Here is a 21,680-nt window from a genome sequence, read left to right as displayed (position 1 = left end):
GGCGCTCGCTCCAAACCCCTACGTGTACCATCTGATGTTTATACAACCATTGAACGTCGATTCTTCCCATCAAGAAAGTGCGCTCCTGCGATTATACATATTGGACGAGACAAAAATGAAGTATTCCAAAGGCCAAAAGGCGCAACTTGTCACTCTTGCGAGCTGCGGAAGTACCAGCGGGCGTTATTATAGGCTACGAACCGCAAGGAACCTAACCAACGACCGAAAGAGACCAACGCCGAAGCATGGCGGTATGCACGATCGCGACCATGCACGCCGTCGTGCACCACGGCCACCACCCTCGCCTCCAGGTCCCGCCGCCGCGCCGGCTCGTCCGCGTCGCAGCCGGCGCCACCGCTGCCGCGGCGACGGAGCCAGACACGCTGTCGAAGGCGTTCTGGGACTACAACCTCCTCTTCCGGTCGCAGCGCGGCGAGACGTCCGCCCCCGTGCAGCTCCGCGTCACCGAGGGCGCCATCCCGCCCGACTTCCCGGCCGGCACCTACTACCTCGCCGGGCCCGGCATGTTCTCCGACGACCACGGCTCCATCGTCCACCCGCTCGACGGCCACGGCTACCTCCGCTCCTTCCGCTTCCACCCCGACGACGGCGTGCGCTACTCCGCAAGGTACGCCACGCACCACTTAGCAAGCAAGCCGGCCGCCGTGCCACCTTGGGAATTCGGCGGCGTGTACTGTAATGTCGTCCGTCGACGATCCCGGTGTGAGTTTACAGAGCACGCGTATACGCAGGTACGTGGAGACGGCGGCGAAGACGGAGGAGAAGGGGGACGGCGCGTCGTGGAGGTTCACGCACCGGGGCCCCTTCTCGGTGCTGCAGGGCGGGCACAGGGTGGGCAACGTGAAGGTGATGAAGAACGTGGCCAACACCAGCGTGCTCTGGTGGGGCGGCCGGCTGCTCTGCCTCTGGGAGGGCGGCATGCCGTACGAGCTCGACCCCAAGACGCTGGAGACCGTCGGCCCGTTCGACCTGCTCGCGCTCGGCGACCGCGCCGACGGGGCGGCCCCCGCACGGCGCCGCCTGGGGCACCGCCGGCGGCCGTGGCTGGCGGAGGCCGGGCTCGACGCGGCCACCCGCTTGCTGCGCCCCGTCCTCAGCGGTGCGTGCTGTTCACTTTGAGTAGAGTAGACTAGTCGTTGCGCACCGAGCTAGCGTGGATGATCTGACGTTTGTGCGCCGGCCCGGTCGCCATTATCCCGTGCAGGCGTGTTCAGCATGCCGCCCAAGCGGCTGCTGGCGCACTACAAGGTCGACCCCAAGCGCAACCGGCTGCTCATGGTGGCCTGCAACGCCGAGGACATGCTCCTCCCGCGCGCCAACTTCACTTTCTACGGTCTGCAGCACGCCCTCGTCCATCTCCATCCATATGCCCATTAAAATCAAATCACTGATGGTACGTATGCAGAGTTCGACGCCGGCTTCAGGCTGGTGCGGAAGCGGGAGTTCGTGCTGCCGGCGCACCTCATGATCCACGACTGGGCCTTCACCGACTCCCACTACGTCGTCCTCGGCAACAGGATCAGGCTCGACATCCCGGGGTCGATGCTGGCCATGACGGGCACGCACCCCATGATCGCGGCGCTGGCGCTGGACCCGAGCAGCCGGACCACGCCGGTCTACCTGCTGCCGCGCTCCACGGAGGCCGTGGCCAGCGGCCGCGACTGGACCGTGCCCGTCGAGGCGGCGTCGCAGATGTGGTCGCTGCACGTCGGCAACGCCTTCGAGGAGGACAACGCCCGCGGCGGCCTCGACCTGCACCTGCACATGTCGGGCTGCTCCTACGACTGGTTCCATTTCCACAGGATGTTCGGTAACGTCGTCGGCATGGCGCCAAACATTCAGTTGATCTTCGTCTGCACTTTTACTACTGCTCAAGTGCGACGATGATCCCAGTGACTGACATATCTGTGCTGGATGGTGCGATTCTCACAGGTTACAACTGGAAGAACAAGAAGCTGGACCCTTCGTTCATGAACGCGGTCAAGACCAAGGAAATGCTGCCTCGCCTTGTGAAGGTGAACGAATGCTTGTTTTAGTAAATCATAATTCAAACTTTTGTCAAATTTCAGCAGGTTTCAGTTAAATTTGAGTCCTGTTCGAACTGCTTGTTCGGGCCTATGACAATTTGACTGCTAATTTCAGAAATTTTATCTTGTAAAACGCAGGTGGCAATTGAGCTCGACAAGAGAGGAGGAGCATACCGGAGATGCACCGTGAAGAGATTGTCCGATCAGTGGAACAGACCGGCAGACTTCCCCGCGATAAATCCAGGCTACGCCAACGAGAGGAATAGGTTCATTTACGCGGGCGCTGCATCAGGCTCTCGCAAATTACTCCCATATTTTCCGTTTGACAGCGTTGTCAAGGTCGATGTCTCGAATGGGTCGGCGAGGCGGTGGTCTTCCGAGGGGCGCAAGTTCGTCGGGGAGCCGGTCTTCATCCCCACCGGCGGTGGGGAGGAGGATCACGGCTATGTTCTTCTTGTAGAGGTAAGTACATATGCCCTGTCACTATATACAAAACTCTACGAAGCTATTCTTGGAATTCAATAACCTTCAAAGATTCCAGGTGTTTCAAACATCTGCATCATTTGACGCCCCCCATCTCATTTTGCAGTATGCAGTATCCGAGGACAGATGTAACCTGGTGGTGTTGGATGCAAGGAAGATAGGGAAAAGAGGCGCACTTGTGGCAAAACTTGAAGTACCAAAGCACCTCACCTTCCCAATGGGATTCCATGGGTTTTGGGCTGATGAATGAATGGCAAAAATCGCAGGCAGCCACTCTGATAAGCAATTGTTAGGCTCGCAAAACTGGGCAAAATCTGATCGATTTTGATATGAGTGTAAAATGTATGTATATCCTGTGGGATCCCATATCCTGATCCGTTCTTATACAGCAACCATTCATAGGGAGCTTGTCAAATCTCGCATCACTGATGAACCGTTCGTACTGCATTTAGTATTTCACAGCAGGATAACAAGCATGACTGATGCAGTTGATATGAACTATGGATGATAAAAACAATTATTACCACAACCCACAGAGTAAACATATTGAATTTCCACTGAGAATTGTAACAGCACGGCAACTTTTAATGTTCTAGACCTGGAAACTAAGACGGACACTGTCCCTGATCACAACCATAAGAAACCCATACGAAATCACTAGGACTATAACTGATCCTGTACAATACTAACCACCAAGTGTGAAGTCGACGAATTGTTGTGCTCACTTTATGCGAGCTATTGTTACGACGATGAAGACGAACACCGAGAGCATGAAGGACATTCTCACTACATCGTCAGACAAATCGTAGTCCATGCTCTGGGCCTGGAAGAGCGTGTGCACGAGCTGAAGTATCTTCTCAAGGAACTCCTTGATCTTCGCCTGGGTGTTCTCCAGGACCCATTGCATCATTCCAGGAGGAGCACTAGAGCTCCCCTTATTATCAGTTTCCTTAGCTGAAAAGTAGGATAATTTGCATCAGATGCAGATCCACCCAACATAATACTGGAATTGGAAGAAATACACCTTACATTTTGGAATTTTATCAAAAAACAAATACACCTTATATAAAGGAACAGAGGGAGTAGATGCGACTTTGATGGAACAGCTAAATAAGGTAACTTGTACTAAATCAGAGACAATTAATATGGATCGGAGGGAGTACCAAAGTTCATAAAATTTGACGTTAACAATCAAAAGGTTATCTTTCATCCACGTCAAGTCAATATAAAGATGTACGCACAAAGATCATTAAGAAGGGTCACGTACCATCCTGGAAGGACTTCTTAAATTCTTGCACCACCTCATTGTTCATGACAGCGTCCCATACAGCCTTATCAGTTGACAAGGCCATAACCATTTTCTGCATCGAGGAAGAAAAATGTCACAGCAAAGAAGAAAAAATAGTGATTTTTGGTCAATATTTCGTGGCACTGAGAAATTTGAGATTCTTCTATGCATAAATACCATACAATGACTCAAATCAAGCAGTATTCACCTGAACAGAGGCATCTTCTTTCAACAGCTGGAATGCGTCCAGTACATTTTGATGTTCCCTTGTCATAAGAGCAGTCGAGTTAAGTGCAAGTGTGCCAGGTCCAGTGCACTCGTCTAATCCGATGTTGGATGGAGAACTCCCTAAGTTGGCTATTTGGACAGTTTGCTTCTCGGATGCATCAGAATCGGCAGCAAAATAGTTAACAAACATCCCAGATGAAGAGAGTCCTGCGATGGGCAGTGCGAGCGCTTGTAACTCGAGTGCATCAGAATCCACACCCGAAGGATTCTCAAATACCCTGCATACGACAGAGTTTTGTTTAATTTGTTCAGATGGAACATGTAAAAACCAGATACCATCAATTAAACTACTAAGGAGCGGACAAGCTTTAAGTAATGATAACAAAGGAGAGTGTGCGCCCTACAACAGGGTAGCAGGCTAATTAAGCAATGATGGAGTGTGTAAACTGCAATTGGTGCATGATCATGGAAGTGGGATCCAACTGAACTTTGTAGCATATGACAACAATTGGCGCACACCCCTGAACCTGAACAGTTTCAAAAATACAAGCAAGAGTAATCTGCAAGGAAAGTAGCATGGTTGGAGCTGTGTCCATGACATAAACGTGATAAATCACGGGAAAATATCCATCTAAATTCCAGAACAATCACATGATTAAAATAGTCACTAAGTAATAATTGTTCAAGACAGTTCCGATCTTCCAATCATCCGGAGATGACGAACTGATCATCAGCAGCATAACGTACAAAAAAATAATACTCGATCAATCTAAGTGGATGCTTTTTAAGATTCTTCTTTGGAAAACAAGTTGATAGATTAAGCATAAATCTTACTGCTGGATGCTGGCGACGGCGGCATGGACCTCCTCATCTGTAGGGGGGGCGTCGAACGTCACCTCGTCCCCGCCCGCCGGCCACTCGCTCGCGTAAACCGCCGCCTCCTCCTCTGCCCCCACGGCCTTATCCCCGACGGCCAAGAACTCCTTCAGCCCCTCCTCGCCGTCGAGCCGCAGCTTGATGGAATCCCAGCCAGCGACGGAGGCGATGGAGACGGTCGGCGGCGGCGGAGAGGTGGCGCGCAGAGAGAGGCCACCGTTGCGCGCGCCGGCGGGGGAGGCGGGGGCGTGCCCGAGGCCGCCGCGGCCGGCGAGGCGGACCTGGTGCTTGCTCGGCGGGTTGCTGCTCATGGCGGCGCCCAGGAACCGCACGGACGAGTCGGCCCCCCTCCAGCTGTTCTCCCGCCTCCTGTACACGACGTGGACCACCATGGCTGGACCTCACCGCCGCCGCCGCCGCTCGCCGCGCTTTCCCCTCGCCCGAGGTTTGTTTAGGAGGAGGCCGAGTTGGTTAGCCGCGATGGTTGAAGCAACCGGTTTGTTTGGGTATTTACGCGGCGTCGTCGGTTAATTTATTATCTCCTTGGCGTTCCTTGTGGAACTTTGGAAGGAGATTCCGCGATAAATATTTGTTGTTAAGATGTCCTTTCAACCATAAATATTTTATCTGATGCCGTGAGGTGTTTTCATTTGCGTGGAGTGTAATATGCGAGCAAATCCACGTCGGATGTTCTTTTCGATGGGTTAATGCGCTCTGTGATTACGACCCCTGCGTGCCGCCCAAGATTTTCTGCCACCTTGTTTAATGTGCTCCTACTACTTTTTATATTTAAAGGAAAATCGGGGGTACAAGACCATCTCCAATAGCCTCACTGAAAAGTTTACGGGCCTCTCTTCAAAATCCCAATAATCTCTTTCTAGTATTATTATAATACTTGCCGCTTTAATGGATGTATCTAAATATATTTTAGTATTAGATATATCCGTTTGAGCGACGAGTGGTATGGATCGGAGAGGGTACAAAATCTTACCTTGAGGTCCTAATGTGATGGCCTTCTCTTTCTCCGGTGGTGGTGTGACGGCGGCAACGAGCAGTGGCGGCGGACGAGGGGGCAGCAATAGTCGGTGGCAATGCATGGTCTTTGGCGGCCGACGGTGATGGTTGACGATGGCGGTGTGGTGGTCTTCGGTAGCGATCGACGGCGATAGCGGCACGGTAGCCTCTGTCGGCGGGAGGTGGCAACAATGGGGTGGCAAACGACGGCGGCACAATTCTTCTGCGACGGACTCTAACGCATGCATGCTGATGTGACATTTATTAGAAGTTTTGGGAGGATCAAAATTTTCGAAAGAGATGATGGTTTGATTATTGTAACATCTCAAGAATTTATTTGGAAAGAGGCCCGCTGGAACAATTTTCTTCTCAACTCTTTCTATGCAGAATATTATGAGGGAAAAGTAGCCTCTCATATGTTTTTTTAGGAGAAAATTTTCAATCTATTCATTTTCAATCATGACAGTACAACGAATATTAGAAATGAAAAAAATTACATCTAGATCCGTAAACCACCTAGTGACGACTACGAGCACTGAAGCGAGCCGAAGACGTGCCGCCATCATCGCCCCTCCATCGCCGGAGTCGGGCACAACTTGTTGTAGCAGACAGTCGGGAAGTCATCATGTTAAGGCCCCGTAGGACCAGCGCACCAGAACAACAGCCGCCGAAGATGAAGAATAACATAGATCAGAAGAATCCAACTCAAAGACACACGAACGTAGATGAACAACGACGAGATCCGAGCAAATCCGCCGGAGACACACCTCCACACGCTCACCAACGGTGCTAGACGCATCGTCAGAACGGTGTCTAGACGAGGAGACCTTTATTCCATCTTCAGGGAGCCGCTGCCGCTCGTCTTTCTGAGCAGGACACAAACCCTAACAAAACTGAAAGAAACGACTAAAGACGGAGCCCTCCCGCTGGCCCTTGCCGAGATCCACTGCGCCCCATGGTCCTAGGGCCACCGGAGAGGAGTGTATCTGCGGCGGCGCCGGCGGGAGGCAGAAACCCTAGCTCTTTTTGTGGAGGAGGAGGAGGAGGCATGCTTTATTTTTTAACATGGTATAAACATAGAGAAGGTATTCGAGATGATGAGCCAGCACAACATTTTAAGATCAAGATATGTGTCTTCGCAGTGTCTTTATAGTTGACGAAAATGTCTCCTCCTACTGAATATACACGTCAAAAAAGTTGAAATAAATCCAAAAAAAATATAAACACGTGTCAAGTCCATAAATTAAAGCCTAATGGGCTGGTTGTATTTTACATATCTAGTGTTTATCATACACATTTTTTTTTGCATGGTTTTATCATACACATTTGCTCGTGCCAACAACAGACTCCAAAACCGTAAGGCAATACCACACCAAAGCAACAAAGCGTGCATGCGCGCAGTCACGGTAGAAAAAAAAACAAAAATGGTGGAATCAACTACTGCCTCCGTTTTAGTTTATTGGCCCTGTAATATTTTATGCCAAATTTTGATCATAAATTTAATTAAAATAATAATAATAATGCATGTCACCAAAAATTGTATAGTTGGATTCGTATTTAAACATAATTTCTAGTGATATTATTTGTGGTTACATGCATTAATATTTTGTTCGCTAAATCTAATGTCAAAATTTAGCACAAAATATGAAGGGACCAATATTAAGTACTCCCTCCGTTTTTAAATATTTGTTTTTTTAGAGATTTTAAATGGACTACCACATACCGATGTATATAGATATATTTTAAAGTTTAGATTCACTCATTTTACTTCGTATGTAGCTATTTATTGAAATCTCTAAAAAGATAAATATTTCGAAACGGAGGGAGTAGGTACGAACGGGTCGACCATTTTCCCTCCTTGCATTGAAGATGGTGGTTTAAATTACGATGTGGACTTGATGGAAAATTGACACTCGTCAGCGAGTGCATGAAGTGCAGAATAGTTTAGTTTGACAGTACATAAGGATAGCGTGCACTCCTTCATGATCGACATGGCAATGTCGTTGCTAGATCGGGGCCATCAGAACAAAGTCTAATGTTATCCAGTTAGAAGCCGACTTTTTTTTAAATACAGTATAGATGTAGGCGCTTATATATCGTGCATCTTCAATACATAAATTATCTTTATCTTTATTTTTACCTACTAATAAAGCACACATTGTTTCTATCGGGTTCACTGTAATGACGTTTTTGCCAAAAGGCCCCTGACTTTTTGTAGCATCAACCTACACTCCCTTTTTTAAGTGGCTAAACAAAAAAGCGATTCGTTCTTCAACCCACAATCCTTTGTGTTGCGCTCGGGTGTCGCATCAGGCGGCGACAGCAGTGATGCGGTGGCAGCGAGGCGGGTGGCACGCGCGGAGATGGAGGAGAACATGGAGAGTCGTCCGGGGGCGAGTAGTTCGCCGGCGTCGACGCCACAGACCATGGCAGCGCAGGCTTGCAGGGGGCAGTAGGAAGACGAGCAGAGGGGAGCGTCGGGGAAGGGGGATGTGATACGTCTCCAACGTATCTATAATTTTTGATTGCTCCATGCTATATTATCTACTGTTTTGGACTATATTGGGCTTTATTTTCCACTTTTATATTATTTTTGGGACTAACCTATTAACCGGAGGCCCAGCCCAGAATTGTTGTTTTTTTGCCTATTTCAGTGTTTCGAAGAAACGGAATATCAAACGGAGTCCAAACGGAATAAACCTTTCTGGAACGTGATTTTCTTCCCGAATATAACCCATGAGACTTGGACCCTACACCAAGGAAGCTTCAAGGTGGGCACGAGGTAGGGGGGCGCGCCCTATACCCCCAGGCGCGCCCCCACAGTCGTGGGCCCACCGAAGCTCCACCGACGTACTTCTTCCTCCTATATATACCTACGTACCCCCGAACGAACAGAGACGGAGCCAAAAACCTAATTCCACCGCCGGATACCCATTCACCAACATGAGCTTGATGTCTTCGTTTTGTGTAGCTCCTTGACGATTTTTCCTTCCTTTCCGAATCCTTGCTTCTCCGTGAGTATCTTCGTTCATAACGATCATCTCTACTCCTTCTCTCTCTTGGTGGTGATTCTTTGCTTCTTCTTTTTGGAGAATCTTCTCTTCTCTTGTAGGGAGCCGTACACTCATTAGAATAGTGTCCGGGTCTTCCACAACTGTAGCAGTTTCGCTCTCGACTAGAAGATCTTTTGTCATTGTAGGACCTTGACTTGAAGCTTCTATCTTTGCTTCTACTCTTGTAGAACTTGTTGAAGTTCTTCACCATTAAGCTCAATTCTTCATTGAAGTTTTGTTTCTCACTTGATGATGTAGGGGCTTCACATGAGACTTTGTAGGCACCACTTGATTTGTTGTGAAGTTCCTCTTTATCCTTAAGTGACATCTCATAAGCAACAATTCTTTCAATCACCTCCGTTGGCTTGAGATCTTTGTAATTGGGCATCATTTGGATCAATGTGCACACGGTATCATATTTTCCATCCAAGGCTCTTAGAATCTTCTTGATGATGAATCTATCGGTCATCTCTTCACTTCCTAAGCCGGCAATCTCATTTGTGATGAGAGCAAGCCTAGAGTACATTTCAGCGACACCTTCACCATCCTTCATTTTGAACTTGTCAAGTTGACTTTGAAGCACATCCAACTTGGATTCCTTTACGGAGTCGGTACCTTCGTGCATATCAATCAAAGTGTCCCAAATTTCCTTTGCATTCTCAAGACGGCTGATTTTGTTGAATTCTTCGGGCACAATCCATTGAAGAGAATATCACAAGCTTGAGCATTGTATTGCAACATCTTCAACTCATCCGCGGTAGCTTCACGGTTTGGTTCTTTCCCATCAAAGAAGTCACCTTGCAAACCAACACACACAATAGCCCAAACGACGGGGTTATGTCCAAGAATATGCATTTTCATTTTATGCTTCCAACTAGCAAAATTAGTACCATCAAAGTAAGGACCTCTACGGTGATAATTTCCCTCGCTAGACGCCATACTCTCCTAGGTTGTGAAACCAAGGCTATGACCACCAAAAGCTATGGAGATCAAAGCAAATGGAGACCAAAGCTCTGATACCACTTGTAGGATCGAAAGTATGTCTAAGGGGGGGGGGTGATTAGACTACTTGACCAAATAAAAACTTAACCTTTTCCCAATTTTAGTTCTTGGCAGATTTTAGCTATTGTAGGACAAGTCAAGCAATCATCACACAATTCAAGCAAGCATGCAAAGAGTATATTGGCAGCGGAAAGTAAAGCATGCAACTTGCAAGAATGTAAAGGGAAGGGTTTGGAGAATTCAAACGCAATTGGAGACACGGATGTTTTTCCCGTGGTTCGGATAGGTGGTGCTATCCTACATCCACGTTGATGGAGACTTCAACCCACGAAGGGTAACGGTTGCGCGAGTCCACGGAGGGCTCCACCCACGAAGGGTAATGGTTGCGCGAGTCCACGGAGGGCTCCACCCATGAAGGGTCCACGAAGAAGCAACCACCCACGAAGGGTCCACGAAGAAGCAACCTTGTCTATCCCACCATGGCCATCGCCCACGAAGGACTTGCCTCACTAGCGGTAGATCTTCACGAAGTAGGCGATCTCCTTGCCCTTACAAACTCCTTGGTTCAACTCCACAATCTTTGTCGGAGGCTCCCAAGTAACACCTAGCCAATCTAGGAGACACCACTCTCCAAGAAGTAACAAATGGTGTGTTGATAATGAACTCCTTGCTCTTGTGCTTGAAATGATAGTCTCCCCAACACTCAACTCTCTCTCATAGGATTTGGATTTTGTGGAAAGAAGATTTGAGTGGAAAGCAACTTGGGGAAGGCTAGAGATCAAGATTCATATGGTAGGAATGGAATATCTTGGTCTCAACACATGAGTAGGTGGTTCTCTCTCAGAACATATGAGTTGGAATTGTGTATGTGTTCTGATGGCTCTCTCCACGAATGAAGAGGAGGTGGAGGGGTATATATAGCCTCCACACAAAATCCAACCGTTACACACAGTTTTCCAATCTCGGTGGGACCGAATCAACAAACTCGGTCGGACCAAAAAGGTAAACCTAGTGACCGTTAGAGATTTTCGGTGGGACTGACATGCAACTCGGTAGGACCGATATGGTTAGGGTTTGGGCATAAAGTAATCTCGGTGAGACCGATTACACAAACTCGGTGAGACCGAGTTTGGTAATAAGCTAACCAGAGAGTTGGTCAGGTAAACTCGGTGGGACCGATTTGCTCTTTCGATGAGACCGAAAAGTTACAAAAAGGAAACAAAGAGTTTACACTGCAATCTCGGTGGGACCGATTCGCTCTTTCGGTGAGACTGAAAAGTTACGGAAGGGAAACAGAGAGTTTGCAATCCCATCTCAGTGAGACCGAGATCACTATCGGTAGAACCGAATTGCTAGGGTTTGGCAGTGGCTTATGACAAGTGAAACTCGGTGGCGTCGGATAGAAAGAATCGGTAGGACCGAGTTTGGCTTAGGGTTTAGGTCATATGTGGATATGGGAAAGTAGTTGAGGGTTTTGGAGCATATCACTAAGCACATGAAGCAAGAGGCTCATTAAGCAACACCTCATCCCTCAAAAACTCAATGTGATCTTGGATCACTAAAATATAAAATGAAGAGTCTTGAGCTTTTGAGCTTGATCCAATCCTTTGTCCTTAGCATTTTGAGGGTTCCACTTTCACATCCATGCCATGCCAATCATTGAGCTTTCCTGAAATAGTCATCTTGGAATAGCATTAGCTCAATGAGCTATATGTTGTTATGAATTACCAAAACCACCTAGGGATAGTTGCACTTTGAATCTCCCCCTTTTTGGTAATTGATGACAACATATAGATCAAAGCTTCGACAAATGATAATAAGCATGAAATATATCGTCGCTTTGAGAAGTATGTGATAAGTAAGAGCTCCCCCTAAATTTGTGCATATTTAAAATTTTCTTTGGACTGCAAATGCACAAGGAGTTAGAGTCATGGGTTACTCTTCCATGTCACATACATCTTGGTGGAGCGCTTAAAATGATAAGAATGGAATACATGCACTCATCACCAAGAAAGTGAATGATCACATAAGATAGATAAGATAATAGCATTCACCAAGCATTAAGTGTAGCTTATGATCAAACACATGATCATCAATGTCTCACAGATAACGGCATAGTATCTCAAGCACTCAAAAGCAAACAAAGTTCGAAAAACCACCAAATAAAGCAAGAGAGAAAAAAGCAACACTCTCTCTCTCTCGAAGCCTATGATCTATACATTTTTCTCCCCCTTTGGCAACAAGTTACCAAAAAGTTCCTAGAAAATGCATAGTGCTAGATCGACGCTCAGGCTTGATCTTCTGGTGGTGGTGGAGTCCGGAGCACTCCAAGAACGAAGGCTTCCGTAGACGCTGAAGTAGACGCTGGAGTTGGAGCTGAAGTAGATGCTGGAGCAGGTTGGGCTGGTGCTACGGCTGGAGCTGAGGCAGTTGCTCTTGTGTCAGGAACTGGCACTGCAGACGACCTCGGACCTCGTGGCACTCTGGCAAAGGCATCAGTGGTTGTCTTCCCTTTCCTTTCCTGCATGTCATCTTGGAGCTGCTCCACTGCAGTCTGAATCTCTGTCACTTTGACATCCAAGGCATAGAACTTTTGTTCCATGATCCTCTCTAAGCTCTGCTGATTCTGAGTGAGGGTGGCCAGTCCTTGCTCAATCCTCAGTGTGGATGCAATCAAGTAACCAAGCTGCTCTTGTTTGGTTTTCAAGAAATACTCAGATGCCTCCTCTTGAGTTGGCATCTTGGCAGCTTTCTCCTTCATTGCCTTCTCCTTCTTTGCTTGTGCTTGTGCAGATGATGGTTCATTCTCATTCATGACAACTTGATTATCTTCAAAATCTGGACGGATGGGCAGGTGTTCCTTGTCCAATAAGTATATGCCTGTGCCCATCTTGGAGTTGATTAACTCCTGAATTTGTGGGGCATATCCACACCTCCTCTTCTGATCAACTGTTGTCCTCTTAATGGTCTCTACCATGAGGCTCATCACTTTGAACTTCTGTGGCACATCAAATATATGAAGCAAATTGATCGCATGGCCTCTGATCATCTTGTGATCACCTGACTTGGGAAACAAGGTGTGCCTCAGTATCCAATTGATGGTTGGCAGCCCTGACAGAAGATAGTGTACTGAGCCAAACTTGAAAGTGTCAAGTGCTTCATTTGGAATTTCCTTGTACATGTTTGACATTGAGTTATGATCCATCTTCTTCTTGGCATATACATCCAAGTCATCTTCCTGCTCTTCTGGGGCATTAATCAGCTGAGCCCATTCAGCAACTGTAGATTGGTACCTCATACCTTCAGACATCCATGTTATCCTACCATCTGGATAAAAATGTGCTATGGAGTAGAACTGCATGATAAGCTCCTCATTCCACTTTGTGAGCTTCTGCCCAACAAAGTCCTCTACTCCACATGCCTTGAAGCTGTCCTGCACTCCAGGGTAGTGCTCTTCGTTTTCCTTGATGTATTCCCAGTCGACCCATCTCATATCACATACAATTGGCTTCTTGTCCAACAAAACTGTCTCATAGAAGTCCTGTTGTTCCTTAGTGTGGAACCTGTAGTCAACAGCAGTCCTTCTCCTTGAAGCATACGGATTTGCTTCTCTCCACTTCCTGAGCCCTGAGTCTCTCCTGAGCTTCATGTCCTCAGCCACAGGATGAGCATCATTGTGGTCTGGGATCTTGGGCTTGAGCTTTCTAAGAACTTGCTTTTCATCATCTTCTGCAGTGTCAGGCACTGGGGCCTTGTTCTTCTCAGCAGCTGGGATGCTTCTTGTATTTCTCTTTGGAGCTGTCTTGACCTTTGATGCAGCCTTGGGTGCTTCCTTGGGCTTAGATGCAGTAGCCCCTGATTTGATAGCATCACCCATTAGCTTGGGTGCCTTAGGTGCTGGTGCAGCAACCTCTTCTTCTTCCTCTTCATCTTCCATGATGGAAGCCTTGCCAAGCACTTTGGCTATAGTTTTCTTCACCCTTTCTTTCCTCTTCTTGCCTTCAGCAGCAACTGGCTCAATGGGAGTGGGCTTCTCAGTTGAAGCTCTGGCCTTTGACATAGGCTGCCTGCCTGCTGGCCTTTTGATCTTCATCCCTGGTTTTATGCCCTGTGCTGGCTCAACTCTCTTGGAAGTTGCTTCCTCTTCTGCCACATAATCCTCATCTTCTGAGTCTGAGGTTCTCTTCTTTCTCTGTCTTGTGGCAGCTTTAGGCAGATTGCTAGGGGTGCTCCTGCTGCCATCATCTGAGGAACTTGAGGGACTAGTGCCCTCACTCATCTGCACTTGCTGCTCTGACAAGTTCTGGCTATCACTTTGGTCTGACATGATGCAAACTCTGACTGCTGACCCTGTGAATAGGTTATAGATGAGATAGAGTGGATGAGCATCACAAAATGCAGAGATTTTTGCAAAAAGAATAATTCAAAAACTTAGTTTTAGTTTCCCACTGAAAGCATCTCGGATCTACCGATTTCTAAACTCGGTGATATCGAAGCAATTTTGGCACCTAAACTAGTGAACTCGGTCAGACCGAGTCACAGTTCGGTGGCACCGAGACTGCTAGGGTTTCACAGAGTTCCAAAATCGGTCACACCGATAAGTAATTCTCGGTCAGACCGAGTCTCACTTGTGCAATGGCATAAGCCAAATCGGTGGGACCGAGTTTTTCAACTCAGTGGGTCCGAGATGGTTTCGGCGGAAACCTAACCCTAAAATTTTTGAATTAAACCTAATCTACGAGTTCATTGACTGGATAGAAGTTTAACAAACGTGGCAAGAATCATGATGATCACAATGTGCTAAGAATCGGATTGGGGAATAGCACAAAGATCGAGTCCATACCCTAGTTTGGCGGAGACTCGCTACGGCGGCAACGGCGGGGTTGAATTTCCATTGACGGCGACGGAGACCAGCGACTGGAGGCGGCTGGCGGCGAGGAGACGATCCGGAGACCAAGTTGGCAGAGCAGGCTATCGCGCGGGCGAAGGGGTTCGGAGAAATTTCCAAATTTTTGCCCGTGACTATATATAGCCCGACCCTGTCGGTGTGACCGAGTGGAACAACTCGGTGGCACCGAGATGCAAAACTGTATACAGTTGTTGCAACTCGGTGTGACCGAATGGTTCAAATCGGTTGCACCGAGATCGAAAACCTAGATCAACTTAATGATCTCGGTAGGACCGAAAGTAGGGTATCGGTCAGACCGAGAATCATAAAGAGGTTTTGGAAGTTTAAGTCTATGACGAATCGGGGAATCTGAGCGCTCCTCACACAGAGTGGTTCGAATCCGACTTGATCAAATTTTGTGATGTAGCATGAATAGAGTTTGAGACGAGAAAAGCATAGATAGCTAGAGGAGGTTCTTAGGCATTCTTGTCCATCCACTTGGCAAAAGGAAATAAAACCAAATAATCAAAACAACAACTGGATGTCCTCGAATGAGTAAAATATGCAACCAGCATGCTCACACAATAAGATGGCAAATGAAATATGTGACAAGGCATGCACAACCAATTCTAGCATCTATCAAGCAATTTGCGATGACAAGGTCATCTATATATGAGTATATTGACTTAGGAGTCAAGTGAGAACACTTGATCATAGGTCATACTCATCGTTTAAGCTCAAGTGGGGTTACCACTTTTACATAAAGCATTGTTGTGTTCACATCTTTAGAGTTGCTTTAGCTCAAGTCTTAGAGTAAAGCTCCCCCTAGATGTGATATCCCCCCTTAGAGGGATGAACTAACCTCGGGTTTTGTCGATGATGACTTCATGTAGATGTTGAAGATGTGGATGCTCAATGTTGATGTAGATCACTTGGAGCTATCCATTTGAGTGAATTGCACTTTCAATACCTACATGGGTTAGTCCCACAAGGAACAAACAAGGATATCCATAGACATAGAGTGATGCACACACAAGATGATGTCCATGAAAACTTTTAGGTTACCTTGTCCCTTGTCTTACCAACAAGAGGGTTTGTGACTCCTTGAACTAGTGCAAGATGTGGAAGTTGATTGCACTTGTTCTTGCCAAAATGATAAGAGTGAAGTATGTTGGCGGAGTCACCCTCAAGAACTCTCTAGTTCTTCTTCTTTTGGATCCACACCATCTTGATGGGAATCCTTAAAGTTGTAGTCGTACTTGATGAAGTGGAACTTGAAGTAGTCCTGGGAATCCACTTGACTAAGGTCTTAGGAGCTTCTTCAAATGCATCAATTTCCTCTTGAAGCTTGTCCTTGTCTTTTTGCTTGTAGTCTTGTGGTGGAAGATCATCTTGAGCTTGTGTCCCCTTGAAAGAAGTATCATACTTCTCTTGTTGAGGAACAAACTTTGTCTTGGGGTATTGATCTTCTTCCCACTCAACTCCATTGGCATTGAACTTTCGTTCAAAACCAACACCTTGATTCTTCCGGTGCATTCCTTGCTTGCGCGCAATTTCCTCGAATTGCTTACTCCCGGCAAGGCTTTTGTACACTCCTTTCTCTATAATTCCCTTCAATAAGCTATTTTCTTGCTCAAGTGTAACTTGGCTAAGAGAATCATTAGTGGAATCAAGAGAACTACTAGAAGCAACAATATTGGATTTAGCATGATCATTGTTACTGCTAGAGGAAGAATCTTTCTTGTTCTTGATACTAGACTTGACTTGAGGCATGTAAGTGGATAAGAGTAAACGCTTGGCAATGTAAGAAGAAATTTTCTTGCGGAGATCATCATTGATTGCTTTTAAGAACTCATGCTCTTGCTCAAGATTGAGCTTGTCAAAGCGTAATTTCTCATGAGCTCTTAAAAGTTCTTGATGATCTTCGAAGATAGTTTCATGAGCTAACTTAAGAGTGTTTAGTTCTTTAGTTAGAGCCTCAATCTTCTCCTTATCATTGTCACTTCGTTTTATCTTGATTAGCATGATTAATTGATGTTTCATCATAGTATTCATCACTAGAGTTGTCAACAAGCAAATCATCACCTAACAAGTCATCTTCATCACTATTGAAATCAACATACTCGGAGTGTGTTACCTTAGGACCTTTGGCCATGAAGCATCTTCCAATTCCTTCATTTGGTGAGTCAAATATGTCGTAGGAGTTGGTTGACACAAGTGCTAGACCGGCAACACCTTCATCTTGAGTATCTTCGGAGTCGGAGTGATAACTTCTCTCGGAGTGGCTGTCGGAGTCGGAGCCGGATACCCATTCACCAACATGAGCTTGATGTCTTCGTTTTGTGTAGCTCCTTGACGATTTTTCCTTCCTTTCCGAATCCTTGCTTCTCCGTGAGTATCTTCGTTCATAACGATCATCTCTACTCCTTCTCTCTCTTGGTGGTGATTCTTTGCTTCTTCTTTTTGGAGAATCTTCTCTTCTCTTGTAGGGAGCCGTACACTCATTGTAATAGTGTCCGGGTCTTCCACAACTGTAGCAGTTTCGCTCTCGACTAGAAGATCTTTTGTCATTGTAGGACCTTGACTTGAAGCTTCTATCTTTGCTTCTACTCTTGTAGAACTTGTTGAAGTTCTTCACCATTAAGCTCAATTCTTCATTGAAGTTTTGTTTCTCACTTGATGATGTAGGGGCTTTACATGAGGCTTTGTAGGCACCACTTGATTTGTTGTGAAGTTCCTCTTTATCCTTAAGTGACATCTCATGAGCAACAATTCTTCCAATCACCTCCGCTGGCTTGAGATCTTTGTAATTGGGCATCATTTGGATCAATGTGCACACGGTATCATATTTTCCATCCAAGGCTCTTAGAATCTTCTTGATGATGAATCTATCGGTCATCCCTTCACTTCCTAAGCCGGCAATCTCATTTGTGATGAGAGCAAGCCTAGAGTACATTTCAGCGACACCTTCACCATCCTTCATTTTGAACTTGTCAAGTTGACTTTGAAGCACATCCAACTTGGATTCCTTGACGGATTCGGTACCTTCATGCATATCAATCAAAGTGTCCCAAATTTCCTTTGCATTCTCAAGACGGCTGATTTTGTTGAATTCTTCGGGGCACAATCCGTTGAAGAGAATATCACAAGCTTGAGCATTGTATTGCAACATCTTCAACTCATCCGCGGTAGCTTCATGGTTTGGTTCTTTCCCATCAAAGAAGTCACCTTGCAACCAACACACACAATAGCCCAAACGGCGGGGTTATGTCCAAGAATATGCATTTTCATTTTATGCTTCCAACTAGCAAAATTAGTACCATCAAAGTAAGGACCTCTACGGTGATAATTTCCCTCGCTAGACGACATACTCTCCTAGGTTGTGAAACCAAGGCTATGACCACCAAAAGCTATGGAGATCAAAGCAAATGGAGACCAAAGCTCTAATACCACTTGTAGGATCGAAAGTATGTCTAGAGGGGGGGGGGTGATTAGACTACTTGACCAAATAAAAACTTAACCTTTTCCCAATTTTAGTTCTTGGCAGATTTTAGCTATTGTAGGACAAGTCAAGCAATCATCACACAATTCAAGCAAGCATGCAAAGAGTATATTGGCAGTGGAAAGTAAAGCATGCAACTTGCAAGAATGTAAAGGAAAGGGTTTGGAGAATTCAAACGCAATTGGAGACATGGATGTTTTTCCCGTGGTTCGGATAGGTGGTGCTATCCTACATCCACGTTGATGGAGACTTCAACCCACGAAGGGTAACGGTTGCGCGAGTCCACGGAGGGCTCCACCCACGAAGGGTAATGGTTGCGCGAGTCCACGGAGGGCTCCACCCATGAAGGGTCCACGAAGAAGCAACCACCCACGAAGGGTCCACGAAGAAGCAACCTTGTCTATCCCACCATGGCCATCGCCCACGAAGGACTTGCCTCACTAGCGGTAGATCTTCACGAAGTAGGCGATCTCCTTGCCCTTACAAACTCCTTGGTTCAACTCCACAATCTTGTCGGAGGCTCCCAAGTAACACCTAGCCAATCTAGGAGACACCACTCTCCAAGAAGTAACAAATGGTGTGTTGATAATGAACTCCTTGCTCTTGTGCTTGAAATGATAGTCTCCCCAACACTCAACTCTCTCTCATAGGATTTGGATTTTGTGGAAAGAAGATTTGAGTGGAAAGCAACTTGGGGAAGGCTAGAGATCAAGATTCATATGGTAGGAATGGAATATCTTGGTCTCAACACATGAGTAGGTGGTTCTCTCTCAGAACATATGAGTTGGAATTGTGTATGTGTTCTGATGGCTCTCTCCACGAATGAAGAGGAGGTGGAGGGGTATATATAGCCTCCACACAAAATCCAACCGTTACACACAGTTTTCCAATCTCGGCGGTGGGACCGAATCAACAAACTCGGTCGGACCGAAAAGGTAAACCTAGTGACCGTTAGAGATTTTCGGTGGGACTGACATGCAACTCGGTAGGACTGATATGGTTAGGGTTTGGGCATAACGTAATCTCGGTGAGACCGATTACACAAACTCGGTGAGACCGAGTTTGGTAATAAGCTAACCAGAGAGTTGGTCAGGTAAACTCGGTGGGACCGATTTGCTCTTTCGGTGAGACCGAAAAGTTACAAAGAAACAAGAGTTTACATTGCAATCTCGGTGGGACCGATTCGCTCTTTCGGTGAGACCGAAAAGTTACGAAAGGGAAACAGAGAGTTTGCAATCCCATCTCGGTGAGAGAGACCGAGATCCCTATCGGTAGAACCGAATTGCTAGGGTTTGGCAGTGGCTTATGACAAGTGAAACTCGGTGGCGCCAGATAGAAAGAATCGGTAGGACCGAGTTTGGCTTAGGGTTTAGGTCATATGTGGATATGGGAAAGTAGTTGAGGGTTTTGGAGCATATCACTAAGCACATGAAGCAAGAGGCTCATTAAGCAACACCTCATCCCTCCTTGATAGTATTGGCTTTTCCTAAAGACTCAATGTGATCTTGGATCACTAAAATATAAAATGAAGAGTCTTGAGCTTTTGAGCTTGAGCCAATCCTTTGTCCTTAGCATTTTGAGGGTTCCACTTTCACATCCATGCCATGCCAATCATTGAGCTTTCCTAAAATAGTCATCTTGGAATAGCATTAGCTCAATGAGCTATATGTTGTTATGAATTACCAAAACCACCTAGGGATAGTTGCACTTTCAATACATGATCATGCCTGGATATTCTCATAACTATGCTCAATTATTTTAATTGCTCAACAGTAATTTGTTCACCCACCGTAGAATACTTATACTCTTGAGAGAAGCCACTAGTGAAACCTATGGCCCCCGGGTCTATTCTCATCATATCAATCTCCATCACTTTAATCTTGCTTTGCTTTTTTACTTCGCCTTTTACTTTTCACTTTGCATCTCTATACCAAAAATACCAAAAAATATTATATCTATCAGATCTCACTCTTGTAAGTGACCGTGAAGGGATTGACAACCCCTAATCGCGTTGGTTGCGAGTAGCTATCGTTTTGTGCAGGTACGAGGGACTTGAGCGTGGCCTCCTACTGGATTGATACCTTGGTTCTCAAAAACCGAGGGAAATACTTACGCTACTCTGCTGCATCATCCTTTCCTCTTTGGGGAAATCCAACACAAGCTCAAGAGGTAGCAAGAAGAATTTCTGGCGCCGTTGCCAGGGAGTCTACGCAAAAAGTCAACATACCAAGTACCCATCACAATCCCTATCTCTCACATTACATTAGTTGCCATTTGCCTCTCGTTTTCCTCTCCCCCACTTCACCCTTGCCGTTTTATTCGCCCTCTCTTTCCCAATCTCCTTCTCCTTCTCCGCCTCTCTTTTCCGTTTGCCTTTTTCTCGCTTGCCTTTTTGTTTGCTCGTGTGTTGGATTGCTTGTTTGTCGCGATGGCTCAAGATACTACCAAATTGCGTGACTTCACCAATACCAATAATAATGATTTCCTTAGCACTCCGATTGCTCCTCTTTCCAATACTGAATCTTGTGAAATCAATACTGCTTTGTTGAATCTTGTTATGAAAGAACAATTCGCCGGCCTTCCTAGTGAAGATGCCGCTACTCATCTGAATAGCTTCGTTGATTTATGTGATATGCAAAATAAAAAAGATGTCGATAATGATGTCGTTAAATTGAAGCTATTTCCTTTTTCGCTTAGAGATCGTGCTAAAGCTTGGTTTTCGTCTTTGCCTAAAAATAGTATTGATTCTTGGAACAAGTGCAAAGATGCTTTTATCTCTAAGTATTTCCCTCCCGCTAAGATCATCTCTCTTAGAAACGATATTATGAACTTTAAGCAACTTGATCATGAACATGTTGCACAAGTTTGGGAGAGAATGAAATTAATGATACGTAATTGCCCTACTCATGGTTTGAATTTGTGGATGATTATACAAAATTTTTATGCCGGATTGAATTTTGCTTCTAGAAATCTTTTAGATTCGGCCGCGGGAGGCACTTTTATGGAAATCACCTTAGGAGATGCTACTAAACTCCTAGATAATATTATGGTTAATTATTCTCAATGGCATACTGAAAGATCTTCTAATAAAAAAGTGCATGCGATAGAAGAAATCAATGTTTTGAGTGGAAAGATGGATGAACTTATGAAATTATTTGCAACTAAGAGTGTTTCTTCTGATCCTAATGATATGCCTTTGTCTACTTTGATTAAGAATAACAATGAATCTATGGATGTGAATTTTGTTGGTAGGAATAATTTTGGTAACAACGCTTATAGAGGGAATTTTAATCCTAGG

At 46.0% G+C, this 21,680-nt stretch overlaps 2 protein-coding genes across 2 annotated transcripts; one reads left to right on the top strand and one right to left on the bottom strand.

Moving 5' to 3' along the window:
• The first annotated feature begins 150 nt into the window (after positions 1 to 150).
• On the top strand, positions 151 to 2,900 carry LOC125539425 (carotenoid cleavage dioxygenase 7, chloroplastic). Its single transcript, XM_048702875.1, has 7 exons — positions 151 to 628; positions 753 to 1,120; positions 1,226 to 1,354; positions 1,427 to 1,831; positions 1,954 to 2,036; positions 2,187 to 2,510; positions 2,638 to 2,900. The coding sequence occupies exons 1-7, from the start codon at positions 246 to 248 to the stop codon at positions 2,779 to 2,781; spliced, it is 1,836 nt and encodes a 611-aa protein (XP_048558832.1). The 5' UTR covers positions 151 to 245; the 3' UTR covers positions 2,782 to 2,900.
• Positions 2,901 to 3,025: 125 nt separating this feature from the next.
• Positions 3,026 to 5,432, bottom strand: LOC125539426. Its single transcript, XM_048702876.1, has 4 exons — positions 4,882 to 5,432; positions 4,028 to 4,325; positions 3,799 to 3,892; positions 3,026 to 3,485 (listed from the first exon to the last, which is right to left on the bottom strand). The coding sequence occupies exons 1-4, from the start codon at positions 5,313 to 5,315 to the stop codon at positions 3,253 to 3,255; spliced, it is 1,059 nt and encodes a 352-aa protein (XP_048558833.1). The 5' UTR covers positions 5,316 to 5,432; the 3' UTR covers positions 3,026 to 3,252.
• Positions 5,433 to 21,680: the final 16,248 nt, after the last annotated feature.

Source organism: Triticum urartu, chromosome 2 (genome assembly GCF_003073215.2).
Source record: "Triticum urartu cultivar G1812 chromosome 2, Tu2.1, whole genome shotgun sequence".
NCBI lineage: Eukaryota > Viridiplantae > Streptophyta > Magnoliopsida > Poales > Poaceae > Triticum > Triticum urartu.
The sequence above is the reverse complement of the archived record's forward strand: the minus strand, read 5'-3'. Positions and strand labels throughout refer to the sequence as shown.

Excerpts from the sequence above, each read along its gene's own strand:
- LOC125539425 (XM_048702875.1), top strand. The coding sequence starts at position 246 with ATGGCGGTATGCACGATCGCGACCATGCACGCCGTCGTGCACCACGGC. Across the intron at positions 1,121-1,225 it reads GCTGCGCCCCGTCCTCAGCG|GCGTGTTCAGCATGCCGCCC; the intron begins GTGCGTGCTGTT and ends TATCCCGTGCAG. Across the intron at positions 1,832-1,953 it reads CCATTTCCACAGGATGTTCG|GTTACAACTGGAAGAACAAG; the intron begins GTAACGTCGTCG and ends CGATTCTCACAG.
- LOC125539426 (XM_048702876.1), bottom strand. The coding sequence starts at position 5,315 with ATGGTGGTCCACGTCGTGTACAGGAGGCGGGAGAACAGCTGGAGGGGG. Across the intron at positions 4,326-4,881 it reads GCCGTCGCCAGCATCCAGCA|GGTATTTGAGAATCCTTCGG; the intron begins GTAAGATTTATG and ends TGTCGTATGCAG. Across the intron at positions 3,486-3,798 it reads TAAGAAGTCCTTCCAGGATG|CTAAGGAAACTGATAATAAG; the intron begins GTACGTGACCCT and ends CCTACTTTTCAG.